The sequence below is a fragment of the Rhea pennata genome, chromosome 3 (assembly GCF_028389875.1).
Source record: "Rhea pennata isolate bPtePen1 chromosome 3, bPtePen1.pri, whole genome shotgun sequence".
NCBI lineage: Eukaryota > Metazoa > Chordata > Aves > Rheiformes > Rheidae > Rhea > Rhea pennata.
Genome location: NC_084665.1, coordinates 79453676 through 79476246, shown reverse-complemented (window position 1 = coordinate 79476246; position 22571 = coordinate 79453676). Strand labels below are relative to the sequence as shown.

The 22571-nt window shown below is 44.9% G+C and overlaps 1 protein-coding gene across 6 annotated transcripts in view; it reads left to right on the top strand.

The window, feature by feature from the left end:
• Positions 1 to 22571, top strand: part of FOXO3 (forkhead box O3) — a 97365-nt gene that overhangs the window by 20769 nt on the left and 54025 nt on the right. Inside the window, exons 1-2 of one of the 6 annotated variants that reach the window (XM_062572669.1) lie at positions 21928 to 21957; positions 22058 to 22135. The exons of 4 other annotated variants lie outside the window; for them this stretch is intronic. In XM_062572669.1, the coding sequence (XP_062428653.1) occupies positions 22133 to 22135 (3 nt within the window). In that variant the 5' untranslated portion in view covers positions 21928 to 21957; positions 22058 to 22132. Of the gene's footprint in view, positions 1 to 20187; positions 20485 to 21927; positions 21958 to 22057; positions 22136 to 22571 lie in introns of those variants that run through there. One more of the 6 variants, XM_062572670.1, reaches the window with a different exon arrangement.

Below are 22571 nucleotides of genomic sequence, written 5' to 3'. Positions count from 1 at the left end.
GCTAGGCCCATGTTTAGGTCGTGTCTGAGGAACGGACCAGGTAAATAACGTTTTTCCATAGTTGTGTACTGGTGGCAGTGGAATCCAAGCCTAGGAATAATCCTGGCAATGGACAGCTTTCCTTGAGTACTTTGCGTTCACTCTGAAGCAAACGGAGCTTGTTCTCATCTCCCAGTGATAATTTAGTTGGGGAGCTGATTTTAAGGACTGGTCAGTGAATGGCAAGCCTTCAGCCGGTCCGTGCAGGGGACAGAGCAGAGAGGCTGCAGGGCTCCTGAAACGCTCTGCTGGAGGCCCTAACTGCAGCGCTGCGGCTTATAGCGGGGCCGGGATCTGCTGGGGTGCGTTGCAGCGCAGCCTCAGGAACTGAACGTTGGTGTCCAGGCGTGTGGGGGGTGAGCTTCCTCCCGCCACACTTGGAGGTGTGTCACCGGATGACTGAGCCTGGGGGTTCACAGTCATTTCCCCCAAATCCGGGATCACCTCAGGAGGATCGGTAGCTGTCGTCTTCGCTTCCATTTAACTGCTGGGGATGAACCCCCACAAATCCCTGTTGTGCTTGCAGCTGTTGGTACTGTATAAAGTACAGCTGTCTGCAGACAGATTTCTAGGAAATGTTAGGTTCGGTACAAAGAAGCTGTACACTGAGAACGTGAGGTCCTAGCCTGTCGGGCAGGAAGGAGCCTTCACCGCGGCGTGTGTGTTATTTGTTAATGTTGGTTGAGTAACCAGATGATCAGGGGTAAGCATCAGGCCTCTAAAGCACCTCAAAAGGACATCAACCTTTCTGAGAGCTAGGCGAGGGCAACCCTTAGCCCTTACCTCGAGGAATTGGTTTCCCCAAGGCATTAGTTTTCAGCTGGTGTGAGATGTGCCACTGCGAGGGGTAGCTGTAGTGGGACTGCACCGTTTTTGGCTATGATGGCAGCAGCTGGGTCAGGTCTTCTGAGTAGGCAAGTCCTGTGTGAGACCCAGCAAGTCAAGTGATAACGCCAGAACCAACTCTGATGATAGCAAATGACAGGGACTCCTGTCCGAACCCATTGCTGATTTTCTGTCTTTTTTTTTTTTAATATCTTTATAAATCATGAAGCAGCAAACAGGAATCAAATCCCATTTAAGAAAAAAAGGCCTGGTAGGTCACCCATTAGGGATATTGGACATTAAATTCTGAACTTCTAACTAGGCTAAAATTTAATATCATTATTTCATGTTAAAGGTTGGTTCTAGGTCCAGTTTTGAAAGCATCTCCTGTGCAATGGAGAATGGGGCCCAGAGAGAGGAAATGAAATCAGAAATGGAGAAAAGTTATTTTAATTATAAATAGCTGCGGTAGGAAGGTAGATGTTTATATGTGTAGTAGTACAGTACCTACTGTGTGTATTTTAGGAGAACCTGAGAATAGCAGCTGCACTGAAATACTTGTCAGTAAAGTCAAATACAGTTTAGGATTAAAAAAAAAAAAAAATCCCTGCAGACCGTGGAACTCTGATCCAAACCCTGCTGGCCTTATCGCCGCTTCGCAGCGCAGAACAGCCTGTGACTTGGGCGTTCGTTTACGCACATCGCGTCCCAGTAACGGGATACGCCCCGCTCCTCTCCGTGCAGTAACGCCCGTCGCTAGAGCCCCTGCCTTTCCCCAAGAGCCAGAAGAAGCTGGCAGCTTTATTTCGCCGCTTGGCCGGCGGGGGCCGTGCTCCCCGAAGCCTTGCAGGCTTTGCGGCTGAGGCACCTGTTGGGTTTTACATCTGCGCGACTCGGGAGCGGCGAAGCCGCGGGCGCTGAAACCCCAGCGACGCCTGCTAGCACGCTGAGGTCAAACGGTTCAAAACCAAAATTAAACTCGTGCATGAAATTCGGGTCTGAATCGCGAATTCAGGAAGTTGTACATGAAAATCGGTCTGGGCATTACTTCCTCCTTAAGAGCTTGCTCAGCTAAAAATAATGCCTCGTGCTACAGTTATAAATAATACGGGCGCTCCCCCCCCCATCTAATTAAATTGTTGCTCTTGCCACAGTGAAGGGAAAGGTAAAAGATAATAACATGAATCTGGTTGAACAAGTACGTAGCTTGCAGGCTTCAGCGAGAGATTTTGCAACTGGTGCTGAATGTTCTGCTAATATATTTCGTTGTTAAAATGAAACCAAGGTGCTCGGGAGAGATGTCAGGGTTGTGGGGTTGTTGTTTGCTCGTTTTTTTGCGGGAGAGGGAGGGGATACAGCAAGTCTGTCCTTTGGGAAACAGAAAGAAAAAGATTTTCCTCTTTGCAGAAGAAAAGGATTTTTATCTTACTTTCCCCCTCCCTTTTTTTTGAAGGAAACTACAGTGTGTTTTCCGAAAGTTTGCCCAAAACATAGGATGAGATGCCTTCGTGGTCTCTGTTGTCCTCTGCCACCTTCCTGAGGCAGTGGAGAGTGTCCGCCGATAGCTCTGACTTTCCCCCCTGCCCTGTAGAGAGCAGCGCTTGGCGGGTTTGCGGCCGGCAAAGAACGGCCAGAGCTGGGAAAGGAAACCGTCCCGGTCGGGGTCGCAACGCCGAGGCGTTCGCCTGGGAGCTGAGGGCCGTGTCCCCGCGGGAGCGTACTTGTCGCGCCTGTTTCGGTTGCCGCGTTGCCGCGGAGGGAAGTCGCTTGCGTTTCGCTGCTGGGATTTGTCGGCCGCTGCTGAGGCCGTTTGGCGGGACCCGCTCAGTTCGCTGGGGATCGCAGGGAGATGACATTTAAAGCAGCGCAGCAGCTCGCGAGCCAGCGCTGATAATGGTCAGTGAAAGCAGTAATCCCGGCGGCCTAAGGGGATAACGACAGTCAATAACCTGGCTGCCATTTAAGCTTAATCGTGACAGCTTTGAGCCTCGGAGAGAGGGCTGTTTTTTTCCAAAGGCGCCCACGGTGGGGAAGGGAAGCGTGCCTAAAAAGCAGGATGCTGTCGTGAAGTTAGCCTGCACGGGGGATACGCGGTGCGTACCACAGCTACTGAGCTACAACGCACGCTCCAAAGTATTTATTGCACGGGAATTCTCGATCACTTAAAAAAATAAAGGGAAAAAAAGTCAAGTGGAGAGACAGCTGTACTGGTTCCCTGGAACCGATGCAATGCCACCGACCCACCAGGACACACCAGCACAGTCTGGGACAGCGTTTCATGTAGCCGGTGTCACCGGAGCAGTGTTGCATGAGCCAAAAGCTCTGTCTAGGACAAGGGCTTTTTATTTGTCTTTCTTAATTTTCAAGAAAAAATTCATACATAACAGCTTGAAGAGCATTTTTGAAACGAACACTTTTTTATTACACATTCATCATTTTTGAAACGTCCCATTCAGGCCTTCCTTCCCCTGTCTGCTATTTGCAGTATTTTAAGAGGGCTTGAGACTTTTCTTCATTAGTCAATAGCTTGTCTGTAGTCTAATTTCTCATTCACTTCTCATCTGCTCTGCAGGAGCAAAAATCTCATCCCCCCCCCCAGCATACGGTAATATGGTTGTAAGCAGAACTGGTCATATTTGCTCAAGGGTTTGCTGCAGGTTGTGAAGCTGTCTGCTGCCCTCCAGGCCCGGGCAAAGAAAATAACGTGATATCAGAAATTAAAAGCCTAAAAAGAAGAAACTTAAGCACAGTTGGAAAAAAAAATCATTAGCCCAAAGGGGGTCAGAGAGAAAGCTGCTGAATAAGTGTGTGTGTTTATTTAAGGACCTGAAAGGGTAGCAAATACTTCTCCATGTGGGTGGAAAATAGGACTTGGCTTTTGCAATAGCATTTTATGGGAGAGAGATCAAGGGTTCAGGAGCTGAAATACTTATTCATAAAACATAGGGAGCAAAGACAAGCCACTTGTGGTCCTGCCCGTTTGCATTACGTCCAATCTGGCTGGATCATTTCTAGGAACGGAGCGGGTAGCTCCGCTCGCTCCTTGGCTTTGCTCCTCTGCGGGTGCCGCCTAGGGCTGCCGGTGCCGAGTTTTGCGTTCAGGGTACGTGCCTGCCTATCTGATTGCTAAAGCTTTTCCCACCTTGGGATCTCAGCACAATCCACTTGAAACTGGATTAAAACAGCTGACTCGTTTTACAGAGGCCCTTTTAGCAGCTCTCAGACGGTAACCAGAAGCCGACTTTGGTGGTGGTGATGGTGGGGGGGTGATCTGGGGTGCTGAGAGCGAGAGGCTCTTCCCCAGAACCCGTCCTGTCGCTACGTCGTCCTCCTTTGCCTCCAAAAATACGGGAACCCGACGTGAGCTGGGCCGCGCTGGCCTGTTGCCCGTAGGTCTGAGCCGGCTGCCTCCCCGGCCCCGCGTTGGCGGGCTGATTTTAGCTCTGCTCAGCTGCCAGGCAGTTAATATAGGTCAGCGCGGCAACCCGGGCTCGGCTGGCTGCTCTCCGTCCCGAATCCCGCTTTGTTTAATCTGGCGCTTTCCCAGCTCTTCCTAAATACTACTCGAGTCCTAAAGTCTGTGCAACGCGGCAGGGTGGAGCCACAGAGGGGCAAACTTTGATTTTTTTTGCCTTTTTAGAAATAAATACAGCAGGGGGAGAAAAATTAGAACCACCGCTGAGAATGTTTTCTGAGAGCTTAGATGTGAGGCTGGTGATTGCACTTGCGTGGAGTTCAGTATATTATCGAATACGGCTTCAGTGTACTGAAGTGTTTTTTTTTTCTTCTTCTTTTTTTTTTTAATAGTGAAAAGGCAAAAAGCTGCTCCTCAGGGGGTCTGAATGCTTGTGCTTTCTAGAAGTTTCAAGAGTGGTTGATGCTGTATCTGAGGACTCGGGTTGTGCTTCGGTCTGAAGACCCAGGGGTTGGCCCAGTGCAATGCAGGCCACACTTGGTTAGGTTTGGTTGGAAAAGGTAGCTGCGCTTATCTTGTCAGTGAATATATAAACCATTTTGGGTGTTAGATATCAAATTTTAGCACTTACTGCTTCAGCTATTGAGGTTTGATTCTGAAAGAGTCACAGTGTAGTGCCTGTGCTCCTTTGCTGCAGAAAGAGGGGATGCAGACAAAGTAGTATTTTTTTAAGACAGTCTCGGTATGAAGTGCAAATTGTTTTTTTTTTAGCAGCAAGTGAAAAAGCTTCCTCGAAGGAGAAGGTTCTCAGTAAAACTGTCACCTCTATGTTCTGCAATTAACCTACATTTAACAAATGGCTTGAGAGGTCTCACAAAGTTTATTAAAAGCAATTTATTTACCTAAACAAAGCTTGCGTGAAAATGTCATGGCTGAATGGACTCAAAACCCCCTAATGATTGTGCAGAGGAAAGAATTTTTTGTTTTTTCTTTTTTAATCCTTAAATGTGATGTTTTCCCCGTCACTCCTGGCATTTGTAGCTCTGCCCACGTTTGTGTGTGCATATGTGACACCCTGTGTTGCTATCTGTCCAAGTTAGACTGCAGGTCCCTGGAGGCAGCAGCCTTGCCTTGCCTTATGGCTCCAAAAGGGCTCTGCATAGCCAAAAAGATCCAGGCTATTTACAGTTACCACCCTGTTTTTATTGCATACCTCTACCCAGGAGATGCTGCCTTAGATAAGAGACTTTTCTCCTGCTTTGGAGCAGCGCTGTGGCTCCGGGGCGTTTCTGCCCAGGTGCAGCAGCTCTGGCTGGGATGGATGCGTGCAGCTGTGGCTGCCCTTGGACGGGGTCTCCTCCCGTGTGCCCGGAGCAGCAGCAGGGAGGAGTGGGTCAGCGTGTGCTTTACTTTCCTGCACACTATTGCAAACAAACTTCCCGGCTGCAAACAGGGGTGTCCAAGGGGCCAGTATATGCTCCCTTCTGCTCTGCACCCTCCTGTTCTGCTCTGCAGCAGCAGCGTATAAGATTAATTAAATCGACTATAAGGCTCAATTATCCTTCGCTTAGATGCTTTTTTCCCTTGCTTGCCACCTCCTGGATAGCCCTGTTGGCCAATTTTGGGGCCTCAGCAAACTGCCGCTGCTTCGAGCATGGTGTGCGGGCTTAGCTCTAGCGAGGCGAGGGGCATTGCTTGCGAAAACAGAAAGTCCAGCCGTTGCTGGAAGGGGCGATGGATTGTAAAAGGGAGATGATAACCAGGCCTTTGGGAGTGAAGGAGGCAGCCTCTCCATGTGTCCCCCCAGAAATCCTTGGATTGGTGAACTCCTGGCGCGGTTTCTTGTGAAGCTGAGTTTTTTCTCCAAATGTTGTTTCTGTGTACTGAAGCGAAGAAAATGTTTTGCCTTGCCCTTACTGCTCACCTCGGTGAACTTGTGTCCTTCTGTCTTTAAAACAAGCAGCTTAATCTAATGTGAAAATAATACCAGGTCGATACCAGAAGATTTACAATGGCAAAATAATAATTAGTGGCTGCTGTTTCCGTCTTGTGTGAGAAGGCACCCCTGGGCTGCCAGGACAACCTTTCCTATTTGTCACGTTTGCAGTGCTGGAAAAGGCGCCACCGGTTTCTCACCGTTGTGCTTTCTTCAAGGCTACGCTGCGAATCCAGAGCTCAGGAGTGTCTGAGATCTAGCGTGTGAAATAACACGCTGCTTTGCATGTGGTGGAGTCAGAGGTGGACGCTGAGAACGTGAATGCCGTTTCCATCAGGACTTTCCCAGCCTTTTGGGAGATCCAGCATGGGACTTCCCATCTTTCTCAGGATTCCCCCTTTTCCCCAGGGAGACATCCAAGTCAGGGGCTAGAGCCTAGGCTGATGCCATAAAAGGAAGATTGTAAATGTATGTGATAATTTAACCAAATAGCTTGGCTGCATACATTTACGGCTGCATACATTTATGGCTGTTGGAATGAGGCTCTCATACCTCAAACTCTCATTTAAAGGAATGAACAGCAAGAGATGGGACTGAATTGTTTTTTAAATATTTTAATGCTAGCCAAGATGTAGATACTCCCATGACCTTTGGCAAAAAGAAATTAAATTGTTTTCCATCTAACGTATTAAGAGTATCAAAACAGCCTGTCTTTTAGGAATTTTCTGCCTCTTTTTCTGCAGCCATCTCAGGAAAGCAAACCTTTTCCTTTAGAAATAAGTATTTCTTTACAGTGCTGGTGTACAGTTGTCCTGTCTTCCCATCTTCACCTTTCTGTGGTTCTTCCAGTTAGTATTTTATTTATTTTACTATTTTCATCCCAAGAGCGCATCTGGAATTAGTGCTGTGCCTTCACAAATGGATAGTCAATTCAGATCCTTCATTATTATCTGTAATATGTCAAGCAATTAAGATTGTTCAATATTCTCCAAGACACAAGAAAATAAAGATGTTCTTCCCTTCTTCTAGCCTACTCAATGTTGTGCAAGCAGTTTCATTTGGAGACTACATTTCTGGAGGTTTTCTGATTTTTTTTTTCTTTGCATGCCAGGCCAGCAAAATTTAAATTCAAAGGTTCAGAGGCAACCGCGTACGTGATCTTGCAAACGTCGTCTCACACAGGGTGATCACACCAGGCCATTTGAAGACGAAGGATGTTTACATGTTCTCGCAGCGCGTGATTTATAGATATGCTCCCTCAGGTGGGAGGGCACAGGCGGCTCTCCCGGCCGCACACACCTCGCCAGACGGCCACGGGCGCCTGCGAAGCCCGGGGGCGGCGTGGAGGAGAGCTGAACGAAACCCACCCTTGCAGCGGGCCTTAGCGAAGGGCCGTGGAAGTTCTGCTCGACGTGGGCACGGCGGCTTACCCTGGCCGCCCTTCTCTTGATGGGGCCTGGCGTTTTTCCTGCAAGACCAGCAAAGCCTCACTGCTGCTGATCTGATCCCACAGGACTTGCTGTTGGATCTTCTCCTCTGCCCACCACCTTGGTGCAGTGCCACTTCTCGGCCCTCACGGCTCGCTGTGCAGGCGGGAGCTGCGCGGCGCCGCTTGGCTTCGGGGACAGAAAGTGATACCTGCTGCCGGAGGTGTGTGCTGCCGTAGTTTTCGGCGTTGGGTGGCACGTACCACCTGCTCGTGGGAGGCCGTCTTTGCTCGCAGCCGGCTGGTTCTCCTGCTTTCGTTAGCCGCCTTTTCTGAGCACCTACTGACCGAGTAACCGTAGAGCCAGGGTGATTTATTTGGGTGCAATCTATGCCATTTTCAACCGTAAATCTCCTATTCCGTGCTTCTGTTCATTAGGAGGTTTTGAGTTTGAGGAAATTTGTTATTTTATTTGGCAATGCTGATTTCTCTCTTTTTTTTTTTTTTTGACGTGAGAGAAACTAGTTGTAGCGTGTGCCCTGTTCACTGTAGCATTCTCCCTTGGGGCAGCCATGCCCCTTTCCCTCTTCTGAACATAATCTTTTGACTACTTGGAGAGACATTTTCATTCTCAGAAAGGAGCTTTTACCAGTGGTCTCTGTCTAAGGCGTTTCAATATGAAGATGCTACTACTGAGCAGGCTGTGACTGGTTTATCCTCCCAGAGCCAAGTCACCAAAAGGCTTTTATTCCAGTATCCAGGCAGGATAAAAAAAGCAAACATCGCCTTTGCAATATTAAAAAAAAAAAATCATTCTGGGTCATAGCTCTGTTCAGAACAGACATGCATACTGGGACCTGGTCTCTTGTGCATCATTTTCCTATAATTTTCCTCTGCTCTGTAGTGCTAGCTTGCTGTTATCTTTGCATCACTTTTTTGGATAGGAACTGCTTCTGCATAGCAGAATGAAGACGTATCGATTATTATATCGGTGTGTACTAGGTGAAATGATTCCTCTTCCATCGAAATCATTTCAGAATTCACATCTAATTAAGTGGACTTGAGACCATTTTTTTTTTAAATCCTTTGCTTATTTTAGATAGTTCTTGGTGGTTAGTTGTGTTTGCTCCATAGTAACCTCTGCCCATTCTTTATCTCTAGTGATTATTTTCATATTCAGTTGTTTCGTTAGCTCGTGGTGCATGGTGGTCACTGTTTACAGCCTGACATGAGTTATTTGGATTCTAAGTAGGAATAGGAGAAATTAAATTTGTAATTGCACACTTGTCGTTCTGATTTTATTCAAATACAGGAGCTGGATCATGCCAGGCAATTCTTACATGTGCCTAATATTCCATATGTGTTTGATTTAATGCGGGATGATCTTGTGTGCCTTCTGATTCAGAAAAGAGGGAATGAAAATTAAGCTAATGTCATAATGATGATATTAATTTTAGACTATAATTCTGTTTTTTTTTCCACAGTCTTAAGGAAGAGTGTGAATAACTTTTCCAAACAATAAAAGGGATATATTGAGAAAATATTTTTTTAAGTTACCATGTTCAGGCGTCATTTTACAAACTGTTGCTTTCGCGTGACAGTTGTTCTATCAGAGTCAGTTCAGGGAGAGTTTAAACAAATCCGGGCCAGGAAATTGCACACTTTCCTGGAACTAACTTATTCTGAAGATGGGAACTTAAGGTGGCATTCACACAACACACGGTAGCTGCCGTTAGCAGCTCTAAAGCTGCTCTTAGGTCTCTGCTGGGCGTACGTCTCGGGGATGAAAGGACATCGTCCTGAACTCGCGGCAGTTCTGCAGTCAAGCAAGACCTTTTGGTATGTGAACGAAAGTAAAATTAAGGCAACACAAAAGCTAGCTCGTCTAGCGTTGAAAAGCTCCGTGGCCTGCTTCTCTGCACTGGTAGCCTCTACGCTCAAGAAGAAAAACATTTGGGAGTTTGGCTGTTATTATTATTGCTTTCAGTCTGTCTGACATGTTACTGGAACGTAGCTCAGACATTTAGTATGCTATGATAAGCCAACTAAAATTAATACCATATTTTACATTGTTTTAGAGAGTGACCTCCCCTCACTTGGGAAGCATAAAGAGGCTCATCTTTTTCCCTAGCATCTCTTTCTAAATATATGTTAATTTCCCTTTAGTTGGACTGAATTTATTACACTGAAACTGCAGGCCAAAGCAGAAGATTTAAAAGAGCTGGTTCTTGAACTTTTTAAAGCTCCCTTTAATAAAGCGACCACTTCTGATTATCTCCTTATTTACAGCTTTTATTTATTTATTTATTTTTCTTCTTCTCTTTCTGGAATTTGTGAATCATATGAAGGCATTTTCCAGCATTGCCATTCTAGAAGCATATTTGTACCTTCCATGATACTTTAACAAAACAATCACCCACTCCAAAAAAATTTCTTTCTTTCCTTTGCATTGTTAATTTGGTTATTCTAACTTCATCTTAAAACACTTGATAAACCCATCTGATAAATCAGAGTATACAAATTCTCTCTGCTGAATCTGTTTGCATTGCGTTGCATTTCTCAATCACAAATCTCTCATCTGAATGAGGGACAGCACAGGCTCACTCCTCAGCAGTTGCCTCCATATTCCTGTGTTTGAAGGATGGTATTTGTAACGCTGTGCCCTGAACCCTCTTCTCTCTGTTACCACAAATCAGCAAGGTGTTCTTTATTTTTGGTTTTTAGGAATAACAAGTAGCAGAGTAGATTTGAGTCTTAGATCTGGTATATTTTATCAGAGAGATTGCTCAGGAGTTTGAATGTGTTGAACACAGTGGTGAAAGAAGTGCTTATACTTACCACTCAGTTGTGTCTCTTAGGACTTTGTTTAAAAATATTGGGGAGCAATTTAGCAGATTTTTCTTACCAAAAGCACAGTCTTTTTTGTTTATTTCTAAAAGTGAAGCATCTGGCATCTTCTGTGGTCAGTGACATGAGTGCCAACTTTTCTTAGTTAAGATTTGTGGTTGACTCTTTGGATAACTGTTATTTTTCCTCCAACAAGGTTAACATAGTTGAGATGAAAGCTGGTTAGAGATTTTTCCCAGAACAGTCAGAGTCTTTGGACCCAAATCATCTTGGTACTGATGTATGTTCAGAGATTCAAAGGCAGGGTCCTGCAGGGTCTGCAGGGTTCCTGAGGGCTGCTGGAGACATCAGCTCTCTTTTTGGTGTCTGTGCTTACAGGTGTCTAAGCCCTGGGAGTCCCAGGTCTGATTACAGAGCAATGAACCCCAGCTGATCTGCTCCAGCCAGCTTCAGTTGTGGTATTCAAGCGAAGTGTTCAGCGGAGAGTTAAGATCTTTATATAGTTGCATTAGCAGCTTTTTGAAAGTAGACAACCTTTGCCTCTATTAGCAGACTGGTGATCATTGCCCTCCCCGATACCTTCTATACCGTGTTTTGTAATTCGTTTTGGGTGGGAGGACCTGTTAGGCATGGGCTGCGTCTGCTGTTTTCTCGCTGTGCCCATCGTTCTAGCGATACAGCAGGGCATCCCCCTGCCCGGACTGCACGTCCAAACACATCCGCTCAAGCTCCAGGGGCTTGTCCAAGACCTCTGGCTGGCTGGATTTTTTTTTTTTTAGTTCTTTGACCCTCTCTAATATTCTCAGAAGAAAATTCCCCAAGTTTCAGTGCCTTTAATTTTTCCCAGTAATTCAGATCGGGGGAAGTGAGAAGCAGTTATTGCAGGCAGTGGACGCAGGTTCCCAGTCCCAGAAGGGACCTGAACAGGTTGCTCATTTTGTCAGATAACCAGAAGCTGCATCCTCCTCACCTGACAGCAAAATAGCCGACCTGACCGAATCTGCTCATTAGCTCCCTACCTTGCTTCGTCTCCCTCCCAGCCAATTACTCTGAGAGAGGGAAAACTCCCATAATGTATTTTCATTCACACCATCCAAGCCTGCAGACTTAAGTCTAGAAAGATTAAACTTGTGCTCTGCATTTGCTGCCAAGATGTTGCAATTTAATGGAGAAAATTTAATTATTCTTTTGCTGGGTGAAAATTTAAAGCTGTTTTATTAATAAAGACAAGAAAACGCCATTTTTTTCTCTTTCCCATCTCATACATGTGGGCCTGTGAACAGTACCAGTGCTGCTTTTGACCTGCCATCCCTCCTTTTCCTGGAACATTTGTGTATAAATCAGAATTGGAATTAGGAGGTTTTTGAAACCAGGTGTGACAGATATGGCTTTAATTTAACTGCCTTTTAATTTAAAGTCACTCATGCTTTCCAGCATTTCCGTTTGAATGGTAATGAGAAGACTTTCAAATGTACTAGAAGAGTTGGTTTCTTCAGCTCCCATCAGCTATTAGTAGGATACGAACAAAAAACTGCTTCTTCTGTCCTTGAAAATCTTTCCCTAAATGCCTAGCATTTTGTGATGAGTTTTTGTTTCTCTCAGGAGTCTTTGAAGCTAGTATATTGCTGAACTTCTTACCAGGATTAGCAAGCAAAGCTTTACATTCAAATATTTAAAAGATTGTAATTGCTTTAATTAAAAAAGCATGCACACACCTGTACTTGATTTATATTATAAGTACCTGTATTATCAGGTTATATTTGCCAGAATAAATACCTGAAAGGTTTTAAAAAGCTCATTACATTGAAGCTCATGGACTGAGCTGGCCTGTTTCTCAGGTTTCACAAGGTTTTGTCCTATCTTCGTATGTGTATGCATGTATGTATGGGTGTATATGTGTCCTGCATTTACCCTACCAATAGGTAAGTAGTGTGAAGAGCTGTAGTCATCCTTGGTCAGGATAAATACATATTGCTGTGTTTTCAAGAACTACTACGAACACTGATAAAATTGTCTTGATTCCCAGAGGGAAAAAATTTGCTTTGCTCCCATGCAGACAGTCTGAGTCTCTCTTCCAAGCAAACTAAAGCAAAATGAAAAAGCTTTGCTGCAAAGGAGAACTGGCCTGCAATAATCAACCCTGGATGCCTAGGGGTATATATTCACCTAAATAATGTCACACATAGCAATGTGAGAATCGCTACCGTGGAAAAGGGGTGGATAGCTTGTCCCTGCCACCTCAAAATCTTCCCTTTTTTCCCTTTGTGGATTTATATTGTTTTCTTCTGCTCCCACTTGGAAAATATATTGGAAGGAAACAATAGGTAGGAGACAGCTTTTCTTTTTCTTCTTTTTTAACCTGTTCTGTAGGGGATTTAACGCATGCTGCATTGAACATTATAATTCATCACCTGCGTACTTTAGTGTGTATTTCTACAGCTGTACATAACGATACATCAAAACATACCACGGGAGGACTTTCAGCTTGTGTCCCCATGTGAGTTAGGGACTACAGAGAGTGAAGCCAAATATTTTTTCCCCACAGGACAATACAGTAGTCCAGGTGCACGTGCCTTAAACATGCAAACAGCACTGGGGGCTCGAAATAACAAGCCTGACGGGTGAGGAAAAGAGGAGAGGGAAAGCAGGAGGAAGGCGGGACCTTTTCCCCTTCACCTTTTTCTGTGGAGCAGAGCCAGCCCGGAGGCTGCTTACTGGAGGAACAGAGGGCGGCACTGGGGTGGTGATGGGGGTCGGAAGATCCACGTGCAAAAACTGGAGAGAGCTTTCAGTTTTCTGTGCAGAACGTAACCGTTGTTTGCGAGTGGCCTTCTGAAGGAGCGCCACAAACAATGCTATCATAATGCATCTTCTCTTTCTTTGCGTGCAGTTGTCACTAAAGATTTGTAACTCTTTTCTTGGTTCATTGTTCCCTGGCTAGTGTGTACTCTCCATTCAGTAGTGCCAGAATTAAGATGAAGCCTGCCTGCTTCAATAAGGCGGCTTTGTTGTCAAAATGGCAGTGCTTGTATAGAAATTGGAGTGACTCCAACAGAGCTTGCACGATACACTGCAAAACTATTGTCATATGATCCTTTTTATTACTTAAGAAAAAGACTGTTCTCAAAAAAAGACAGAACAGTCCTTTTTTTCCCTGTTTTCTTGATAGAAAAAGAAAATTGCCAGAAAATTCTTGCTATTAATAATTTGCTGCAAATTTGAAAACTATGCCTAATGATTGAGTATAATAAAGAGATCACATTAAGTGAAGTGACATTAATGTAGAAATACGATGGAGCCGTAGCTACTTCATTTTATATAGCAGCAGCCTTGATTAATCAAGTCACAAACGTAAGTAAGCACGTACAGTTTGGCCTTAGCGGGAAGGGATGGGAGATGACTGTCTGCTAAAGGGGAAGGGAGAGACTTTAGAGCGATGCAAAGTGTCATTGCAGCTTCTGCAGCTTCTGCAGAGTACATTTGTCTCACCTACCTGTATTTCCCAAGACGTGGGAAAGACACGGCTCACTGTAAATAAGCTGGTTGACGCAGAGAGAACATTTCTCAGTAGTCTGTGTTTATATAGCATCTAGTACTACGAGACCCTCATCCAGGCTTGTCAGAAGGTAGGATATGTTCTTGTGAGGAGTAAATTAACTGCCAGTGTCTGCTAGTGCTATTAATGGAAGCTGTTGTTCTAAATCAAAGTACTTCGTTCTTCAAGAATTTTTTCTGCATGCTGGAGTAAAGAGAGCACCTCTTATCAATTAAGATCCAGGTGGTGGATATGAATTCTCCTCCTTTTATTCCTTTTTTCCATTCGTGTTCCAAAAATAGGTGAACACATTTTGTGATAATTATTGATGGTACTTTTTAACCACCAAGTGTTATTAAAAGTATTGTGTGTTACCAAAGAATGTGTTGAGAAATGGCGTTAGGTCTAGATGGGTTTTATAAGTGCATTTTTTTTTAATAATTAGTGCACTTTTGTATTAAAGTACAAAAGGAGGCCATCTTTTGTGATGCTTTGTGACTTCTAAACTGTTTCTTTTTTGGCTTGTGTTCTGCAGAAATGTGATAATGCTTGTATAGGTTTTGCTAGCTACAAAATGTAATTCAGTTCCTAGCACATAGAGAGTACAATTAATAGATTTTAAAGCTGGAGAAACCCATTATGCTCATTGTCTGCCATCTGTGTGACATACAGGACATTGGATTTCATCTAATAATTGCTGCATCAAGCACATACATTCTGGCTGAGCTTGAGGGTACATTAAAGGCATCCACTCTTGATTTAAAGACTTGAGATGATAAAGAGTTTGTAGCTCTTGGAAGTTTTTCCAGTGGTTAATTACCTTTTCTTAAAAGAATTTTGGTGCTGCTTTTCCACTCTGAATTTGTGAAGATACCGTTTCATATTCCATTATTGCGTGCTCACTTTGACAGATGCCTGCTATCAGAGGTCCTCTGCTAGTGAAGGTACATATGATCAGGTCACCGGTCAGTCTTCTCTTAGATAATCTAAATAAGTTGGACTCCTCCTGTCCTCCCTGAAAAATATACTGTTCAGGTCTTTATTTATTCTATTATTCCTTTAGTGTTCTTAATATCACTTATGCAAGTATTGCTTGCTATTTTTTTTTCTATTACGGACATTCTAACCTTTTTAGAATAAATGGAATTCTCTAAAATCCTATTTGTTGTTCCATTAATGAAGCACTAGTTCCACCACCATCCGTGTGCACTAGAAAATGTCAGTTGTATTTGGCAGGTATGGAGCGTATATGTTTGTGACTCTGTGTGCGTGTGGTGTGTGTGTCAGCAGTGTGTGTGGTGATGGTGGAACTTCACATTTTTCAGCTTTCACAGCTGCTTCAAAAGTCAGGGGGGTTATATACTGCACCGAAGTACCAGGTGATGTGATGAGAGACAAATATGTCATGTTTCAGAGACTTCTGCCTAACTTCTTCCACTCCATAGGCTGAAAATAGTTATCTGGAGATTGACACCAAGCTCCAGATTGGCCATTTACCTGTGGGGATTTGCCAGTTTATGAAGCAGTGAAAGGAGCCTTGGAGTGCTGAGTGCTGGGGCATCCTCTTATCCTGTTTTTTTGTTTTTTGTTTGTTCCCCCCCCCCCAGCAAATGAGAGGTGATTGGGAACAGGAATTTGTGTTTCACAGAGAACTCTGGATTTGAGATTTTGGCCTGAATCTGGAAAAAAGTTGAAGCACTAAAATGCCCAGTGCACTGAAATAAAGAAAAATTGCAGTTTTGAAAAGTTAGAGCATTTTTCACCAAAGAAAAATGCTGGGGAGTTCAGTTCAGTTAAAAGGAAGGTGGTACCAGGGGCTGTGAGAGACAACCAGGCGAGTAGTCCTCTCAGGCCGAGGAGAAGAAGAAGGGGACCTTCACTTGCTGAAGGATGGGGGACAAGTGTCACAAAGTAACGTTACCTCAGATATACAGCTGAGAGTTGCGGACCGTCGTTGGCTGCGTATCTTCCTTATGGAAATGACAGTGATTTATTAATCAATGTAGTGAGGGTTTCTGAAACATGAGCAATTTCCCTGGGAAGGAAATGTTTCAAAGGGATAGACTGGGATTCGGAAAAAAAAAAATAGTTCAGCATAAATCACAGGTCTAACAAATAAGAATAACGTAGAGTGAAGGCCAGTCAAGCTGCCCTCTGTAGTGTGAAGTGCCATATGCACCAGACTATGAATAAATTACTTGTCAGGGCTAGGAATTTGGGATCTTTGAATTCAGTTTGGTTGCAAAGTTAAAGGTACAGCTGTGCTTCCGTTTGCTCCGCAGCCTGCACTGCAGCTAGTCCATGTGCTAGTTGCTTTTGCAGAGCTGAAGAACAGAAACACGCCGATGCAGCCCTATCGACTAGAACTAGTCTTAACTAGCTCTTACCTACCAATTATCTATTTTTCCTAATTGTGACTTTTTTCTTTAAAGACTTTTCTTGACGTGGAGCATAGTGGAAGAGGTATTATGGTATACTGGTAACTGAGCCCAGTCCCTCAGCAGCAGCTAAAGGAAGAGGTTTGTTAGTGGGCTGTATTAAAAACAGAGATCCCACCACTGCTTTCCAGAGTCCCTAAGCTGCTGTATTCACTGCTGGGTAAACCAGCCATGATCATTGTGAATGACAGGTCTCAGTACTATTTGTAACTTCTTTATGTTGTGCTATAATAATTCATATAAATTGAATGCATTAATAATATTCAGGCAGGACTTACTTTGATCTTCAGATTTAATCATGAGGCTTTGGGGTCTGCTGTTGTCACACAGAAATTCAGAAATCAATTTTGTTTTCTTATTTCACCTACCTTCAGCAGTCACAGTGTGGGGCATCTAGTCCAAATTCATAGTGAATGGTCCCCTGTGTAGTGTATGGAAGAAGAATCAGAGGGTGGTTCCTCACACCCGTCTTATTGACAGCTTTGTCAGTCATGACACCAATTTTGTCTGGACATCTGACTTTCAGATGGCTATGGGAAGTGTAGGGGGAACCTTTCACCAAATTGGCTTGGAGTTTTATGGAAAGTTAATTCTCTTTGTATACCTTCCTCTGCACAGACTTTATTTATAATCTGCATGCAGCTGTGCTCCTCAGAATTCGCGCTGGGATTTTTCTTCTGCCTTTTCCTTTCTTGCTTCCTTTGATACCTCCCGAGAAGTATTTGCAAAGATACTTCATAGTATTTGAATCCCTTGGTCCACAGAAACACCAGTAGTATCAGTCATCATAACTGGATTCTCCATGAGGTCTCTTTCTATCACAATCTCAGGAACTTTTCTTTTAATAATAAATTGGGTAGTCACCATTAGGGTTTTTCCTAATTGAATTTGTCTATGTTCGTTTAGCATTGTAATTGAATATATTTCTTATGCCAGAGCCGCCAGATCTCCATTTGTCTTTTTAGACCTCTCAGGGAAAAATAGATTTCTTTACTTAAACTTTAGATATGCTAAGTGTTTTGATTTGATTAAAGTAAGAATAATGTGGGATTTTCATTACTTTTTCTGTATTCTTCATCCACTTCCCTGTTCTATTTTGTATGTGCTGGAGAATTTAGTCTTTTCTTTGCTCCAGGCTGATCACTGCATCTTTCCAAAATCCACCTCACCAACTGTTTTCCTGACAAGAATGTTGGTTCTTATGATGGTTTGTAGGCTCAGGAGCTGTGGCTCTTCTATAGCCACTAAAGTGCCAAGCTCCGTTTTCTGTTCTTTTTTATTTGTCTGTTACCTGCATTATATTTTACACATAGAAGTGAGATTGAAAATCTTGAAGAGGAGCAGGGAAATACTGAGCTCTGAAGTGGCAGAGCAACTTGCAGGAGGCTGCAAGCTATTCAGTCAGCAAGGTCAGCAACATGTTAGAAATCTATTCTGCCTTCATGAGGAAGTAAAAAAGTCAGAGAAGACTGAGTGCAGCATAAGGTGACTTTCAGAATTTGAAAAAGATTCCAATTTTGGCTCTGTCAGAATGGTATCGGACCTACACTCTGTGATATTTCTTTTCTGTATTTGCTCCCCTGTTCTTTAACTCCTCAGAAGTATTTGCCTTCGTGTTTATCTCAAGAACGGAGCACACGCTTCGGCTGTTCCGACTCGCAATTCACTTCTGGAGGAGCGATGAGGAGGCCTAGGAACAGAAGGGAAGCAAAAAAGGGTTATCAACTCATACCGTGCATTTGTTTCCTTGACACTGGAGAGTTACGGTTTGTGTCATTTACGGTTTCCGTTTCTTGAAGGTTAGCCATAGGCAGGAAAGAGTTTACATCCATTAGATGGTCATAGGGCTGTCACAGCTCCACAAAATGGAAAGGCGTGTGTGTTTTCTTTCGTTGGCAGGCCACTGGAAACTCCTGCGACAATTTTGGTTTGCTTTTGTCGTAATCCAAATCGACAGCTTTCCAAGTATATGGCACAAGGGAGGTTACTACGGGTCACTTAACAGCAGTTTAGAAAGTCAGTGAAGCTCCCATGTAGCGTCTGTGAAGGGCCGGGAGTATAACAGGTAAGCTGAGTAAATGGATTAGCTGTAAGCAGTCCTATTGTTGGCACCGCCCGAAGATGAATCGGGGACCAAATAGTCATTTCTTGCAAGCGATAGTCTTTCATCCTCTGATTAGGGAAGAGTAACATAAATAGAATGGCCTACACTGAAACGGTTCCTGGAGGAAAGGGGCATTTCAAGTCAGGAAGGGTTATGGGTACTTGGAGCAAAGTGCTCAAACATAATACCCTTTCCAAGAAGGGGGTGGGGGGAGAGGGAAAGACGCATTAAGCCAAGCGTATCTCTGTCCATCTCCGTCTGAATGCTTGAGATGTTACGGACAAATGACTCCTTCGAGGCATGCGGCCCTGCTGTCTTCTTTAGGACCTTCCTGGAGCAGCTTTTACCTTTAGCTATTTTTAGCGGTTAACTACTGTTGGCTTGAGGGGAAGTTGCATGAAGAAGGTCACTTAAAAGGACGCCTTTGCATTGCATTAACAAGACGGGCTGGGGAAAGGTAACCTCTTTATTAAGAGACCCGATTTTTTGCTTCTTACAGTGCAACATTAATGTTTTTAGAGAAGGCATTTGAAGCAGAGTAATTGCCAATAAAAATCATCGTTTCCACCTATACTACCTGTCCAGGAAGGATATGTAGCCTTTGACCCCGACTGCAAGGGAATGTGGTTTGGCGGCACGGGCCGGGGAGGCTGGCGGGCCAGGATTTGTCCCGAGGCGGAGCCCTGGCGCCGCTGCCAGCAGCGCCTGCCCGGGAGGGCGAGCGTCTGGCTGCGGAGGAGTGCACAGTACACGCTTTCATTTCCTCCACACTGTGGTTTTCTTTAGTTTTCACTGAGATACTGCATAATATTTTTTGCGTTAAGCTGTGTTTTTTGGTTCCTCCCACAACCTCCTGGAAACACGGAGGTAGGTTTACAGCACTGCAAGTACTTGACCGCGTGACTCACGGACCAGTGATCAAAGGAGCTCGGGAGGCTTCCAGCTGGATATTTATGCATTTATTTATTACCTGCTATTGTCACTCGTATTATCTGAGATTACTCCAGCTGAAAGGGCTCAGGCAAAGCAAAACTGCCTCCACGGTTTTCGTTTGCTTTTTTTTTGCGCTTTGGGTCTCGTTGAGGGGAAAGTGGAGTCACCTGCAGTTGCCTCCAGTGGATCAGCTCCTTTGGGCACCGCATGGTCCCTTAAATGGAGGCACTTAACTGAAGCGCAGCCCTGGGCACCCAGGGTGCTCTTCCCGGGCGAGGGCAGAGAGGGTCCCGCAGCCGACGGACAGTTCGGCTCCTGGGTGGGCTTGCAAGGAAACTCCGCTCCCCCGTCCTTCCCGCTCTGGCACTTAGGTTGCCGCAGATACCAAAGTATGGTCACTTCAGGTCAGAAAAAAAGACTTTCTCGGGCCTAACGTCAGGCTGGGCTTTGCCCAAGGGTACCAGCGAGCCCTTTCAGCCAGGCTGAGCGGGGCTTGCGGGTTCGCAGGGGCTGCTGCAGTTCCTGAACACTGCTCCTAACACCCCTCCCCAGCCCCACCTTCTCTCTCTTAGCTTGATTTAATTTTTGTTAAGACGACGAGGTTTTGAGCTGATAGCAGGTCTTTGATGGAGACAAAAAGGCATGTTGCGTTGTGTTCGTTACAGCCCGCTGTACGGTGACTTCCCCGGGAGCCGCGCAGTGGAGGTGTCCTGCTGTCCTTGGGTGGCCGACTTGCAGGAACGAACAACCTCCTGCTCTCGGCAGGCGTTAGGACAAAAACCCAGGCATTTTGCGTGTCAAAACTGAGACCGTTCGGAGGACGGGGAAAGCTCTTGGAGACCTGTCCCTTCCCCAGGGTCATCCCAGGCCTGCAGGGGCTGGGCATCCCCGCGGGCACCCCGGCATCCACCGAAGGTGCGTCTTCGCCATCAGCCTTGTTGGAGACCGCAGAGGGATCTGGGTCTGCGTCAGGTTTGTTTGCACGTGTAAGTGGAACACATTTGGCAATTTCTTCAAGCGCGTACCTATCTTTTGATGTTTCTCTGGCTGAGTAGAAGGATTGGAAGTCACAGCAGCGAGCCGAGCCGAGCCGAGGATCGCCTTGCTCTCTCGCATCCCGACGAGGCGAGCGCTGGTACGTTAGCGGAGGGTGTGCCCTTCGCGGACACTTTTGCAGGAACACTTACATAAATGTCCCGTGAGTGGAGTGGCGAAACGTAAAAGAAAAAAAAAAGTCCCTTTTAATTTATTTTTTTCTCTTCTTGTTGGACAGAGGAAATGAGGCTTTGATTTATGTGACGCTGCGTATGCGCAGAAGTACTGGTATGACCCTGGCATAATGTTTTCAAGCCCGATAAAAGCGTCGGTGTGCCGACGCTCCGGCCAGGGCTGGAGGAACAGCACCAGCAGTGCCATAACCCGTCAGGGCTCTTGTTCTAGTGAACAAGCTTGTCTTATTTGCACAACCAAAAGCTGGCACAACAGGTTTTTCACACTTTTGACTGCCTAGCTGGGAAGAATTATTAAAAAGTATTTGGGACGTCAACATGTTAGCGCTCTGGTGTGCATATGTTGGGAGCTATAGGACTGTTTAAATGGCTGGGGTGAGCCTGGAAGTAACGAGCTCCTTGAGCAACTCGGGTGCATGCAGCCCCATAAGAAAGCCCTGTGTTAGCAAAAGGGAGGTCAGAACAGACCTTTTCTGATTTGGCTGTTTGGACAGACAGATTTTAGGGTCAGAAGTAAACATGTAGCCATGTACCATATCGGTTTACGCAGAACTTCCTCTGTTAGGCCAGAATCTGTTGAAAGATCAAGAGGTTTTTTGGAAAGACGTCCACTTTAAACAATTGGCCTAATAGAATTACTCGTTTTGTGATGAGTTTGATTTTAAATCTTCGTAAATGTCCACATGGCTGATCCCCCCCTTTCAAAATGATTTTCTTTCATGTGAAATATTGTGCACTTACTCTGAACAGAATTCACAATTAACATGGCATGGAAATAAAGTAATTTGAGTAAGCCCAATTTTCATTTGATTTATTTTTTTAAGGATTTATTTTCATGTAGACTTCAAAGTATGGTAGAATATTGTCTGTAAATACAGGCATTAAATTACTGTGATACTTAACTCGCCGCAATTGAGCGGCAAGGCTGAAGAGCTTTCTTAGTGCATTGCAGTAGGTCATAGGAACTACTTCAGCCGCATTCTTGCACTGCCATTTGTGTGATTGCACATTGCCTCTACCGTAGGAATGATGAAGTGGTATTTCACATAATTTTGCTCCTTTGGCAGTTCTTCACAGACAACTTTGTGAAGCTGCAATGATCCATTTGAGCTCCACTTGAAGCATTTAACGTGTCAAAGAATGGGTATGTGCCATCAGTTTTGGCCTCATTTTATGTGAAGAATTGATGAGTTTCATTTCAGGAATGTTAATCAGCCCATTTGAGCTCAGGTATGAACATCTTGCATAACTGCCTTCTATAGAGGGAATGAATTTGTATGACCCTTACCTATCCCTCCTCACTTCTGTAATTTCTTTTTTTCCACTGCAGTCCTGCTCATAACTTACTCCACTGAGAGGATTCCGTAATCTAGATTACGGCCGAAGGCAAGACCTACATAAGCATATGGTACACGTTGCATTATCTGAAGTCATGAGGGTGTGATTAATGGGCTTAGAGGTTTAATTTGGCCTGTCTTACGTCTCTCCTAAGAGAGGTTGCAAAGCCTGACAAGTGACTGCGGGATGCACACAAAAAGTGGTGAGGTGGCAATAATTTCCTTAAACACAGTGTTGGGCAGCTAACAGAGGTAAACCTCTGGTGAGAGGAACGGGGTATTTGCCTCCGACTGGCCAACATATTTTAGATCATATTTTTTTCAGACTGAGCCATGTTGGAAAGAGCGGGTGGTCTAATTAATGGGTTGCATCAAATGATTGCAATTCCCGTGGAGGTGGAGCTCACCTTGACGGCATAGTGTAAATGCTATGAGCTTGCTCCCTGTGGGAGGGAGCTACTCCCAGCATACTTCCCATGGTGGGATGATCCGGTTCACCGGATGTGC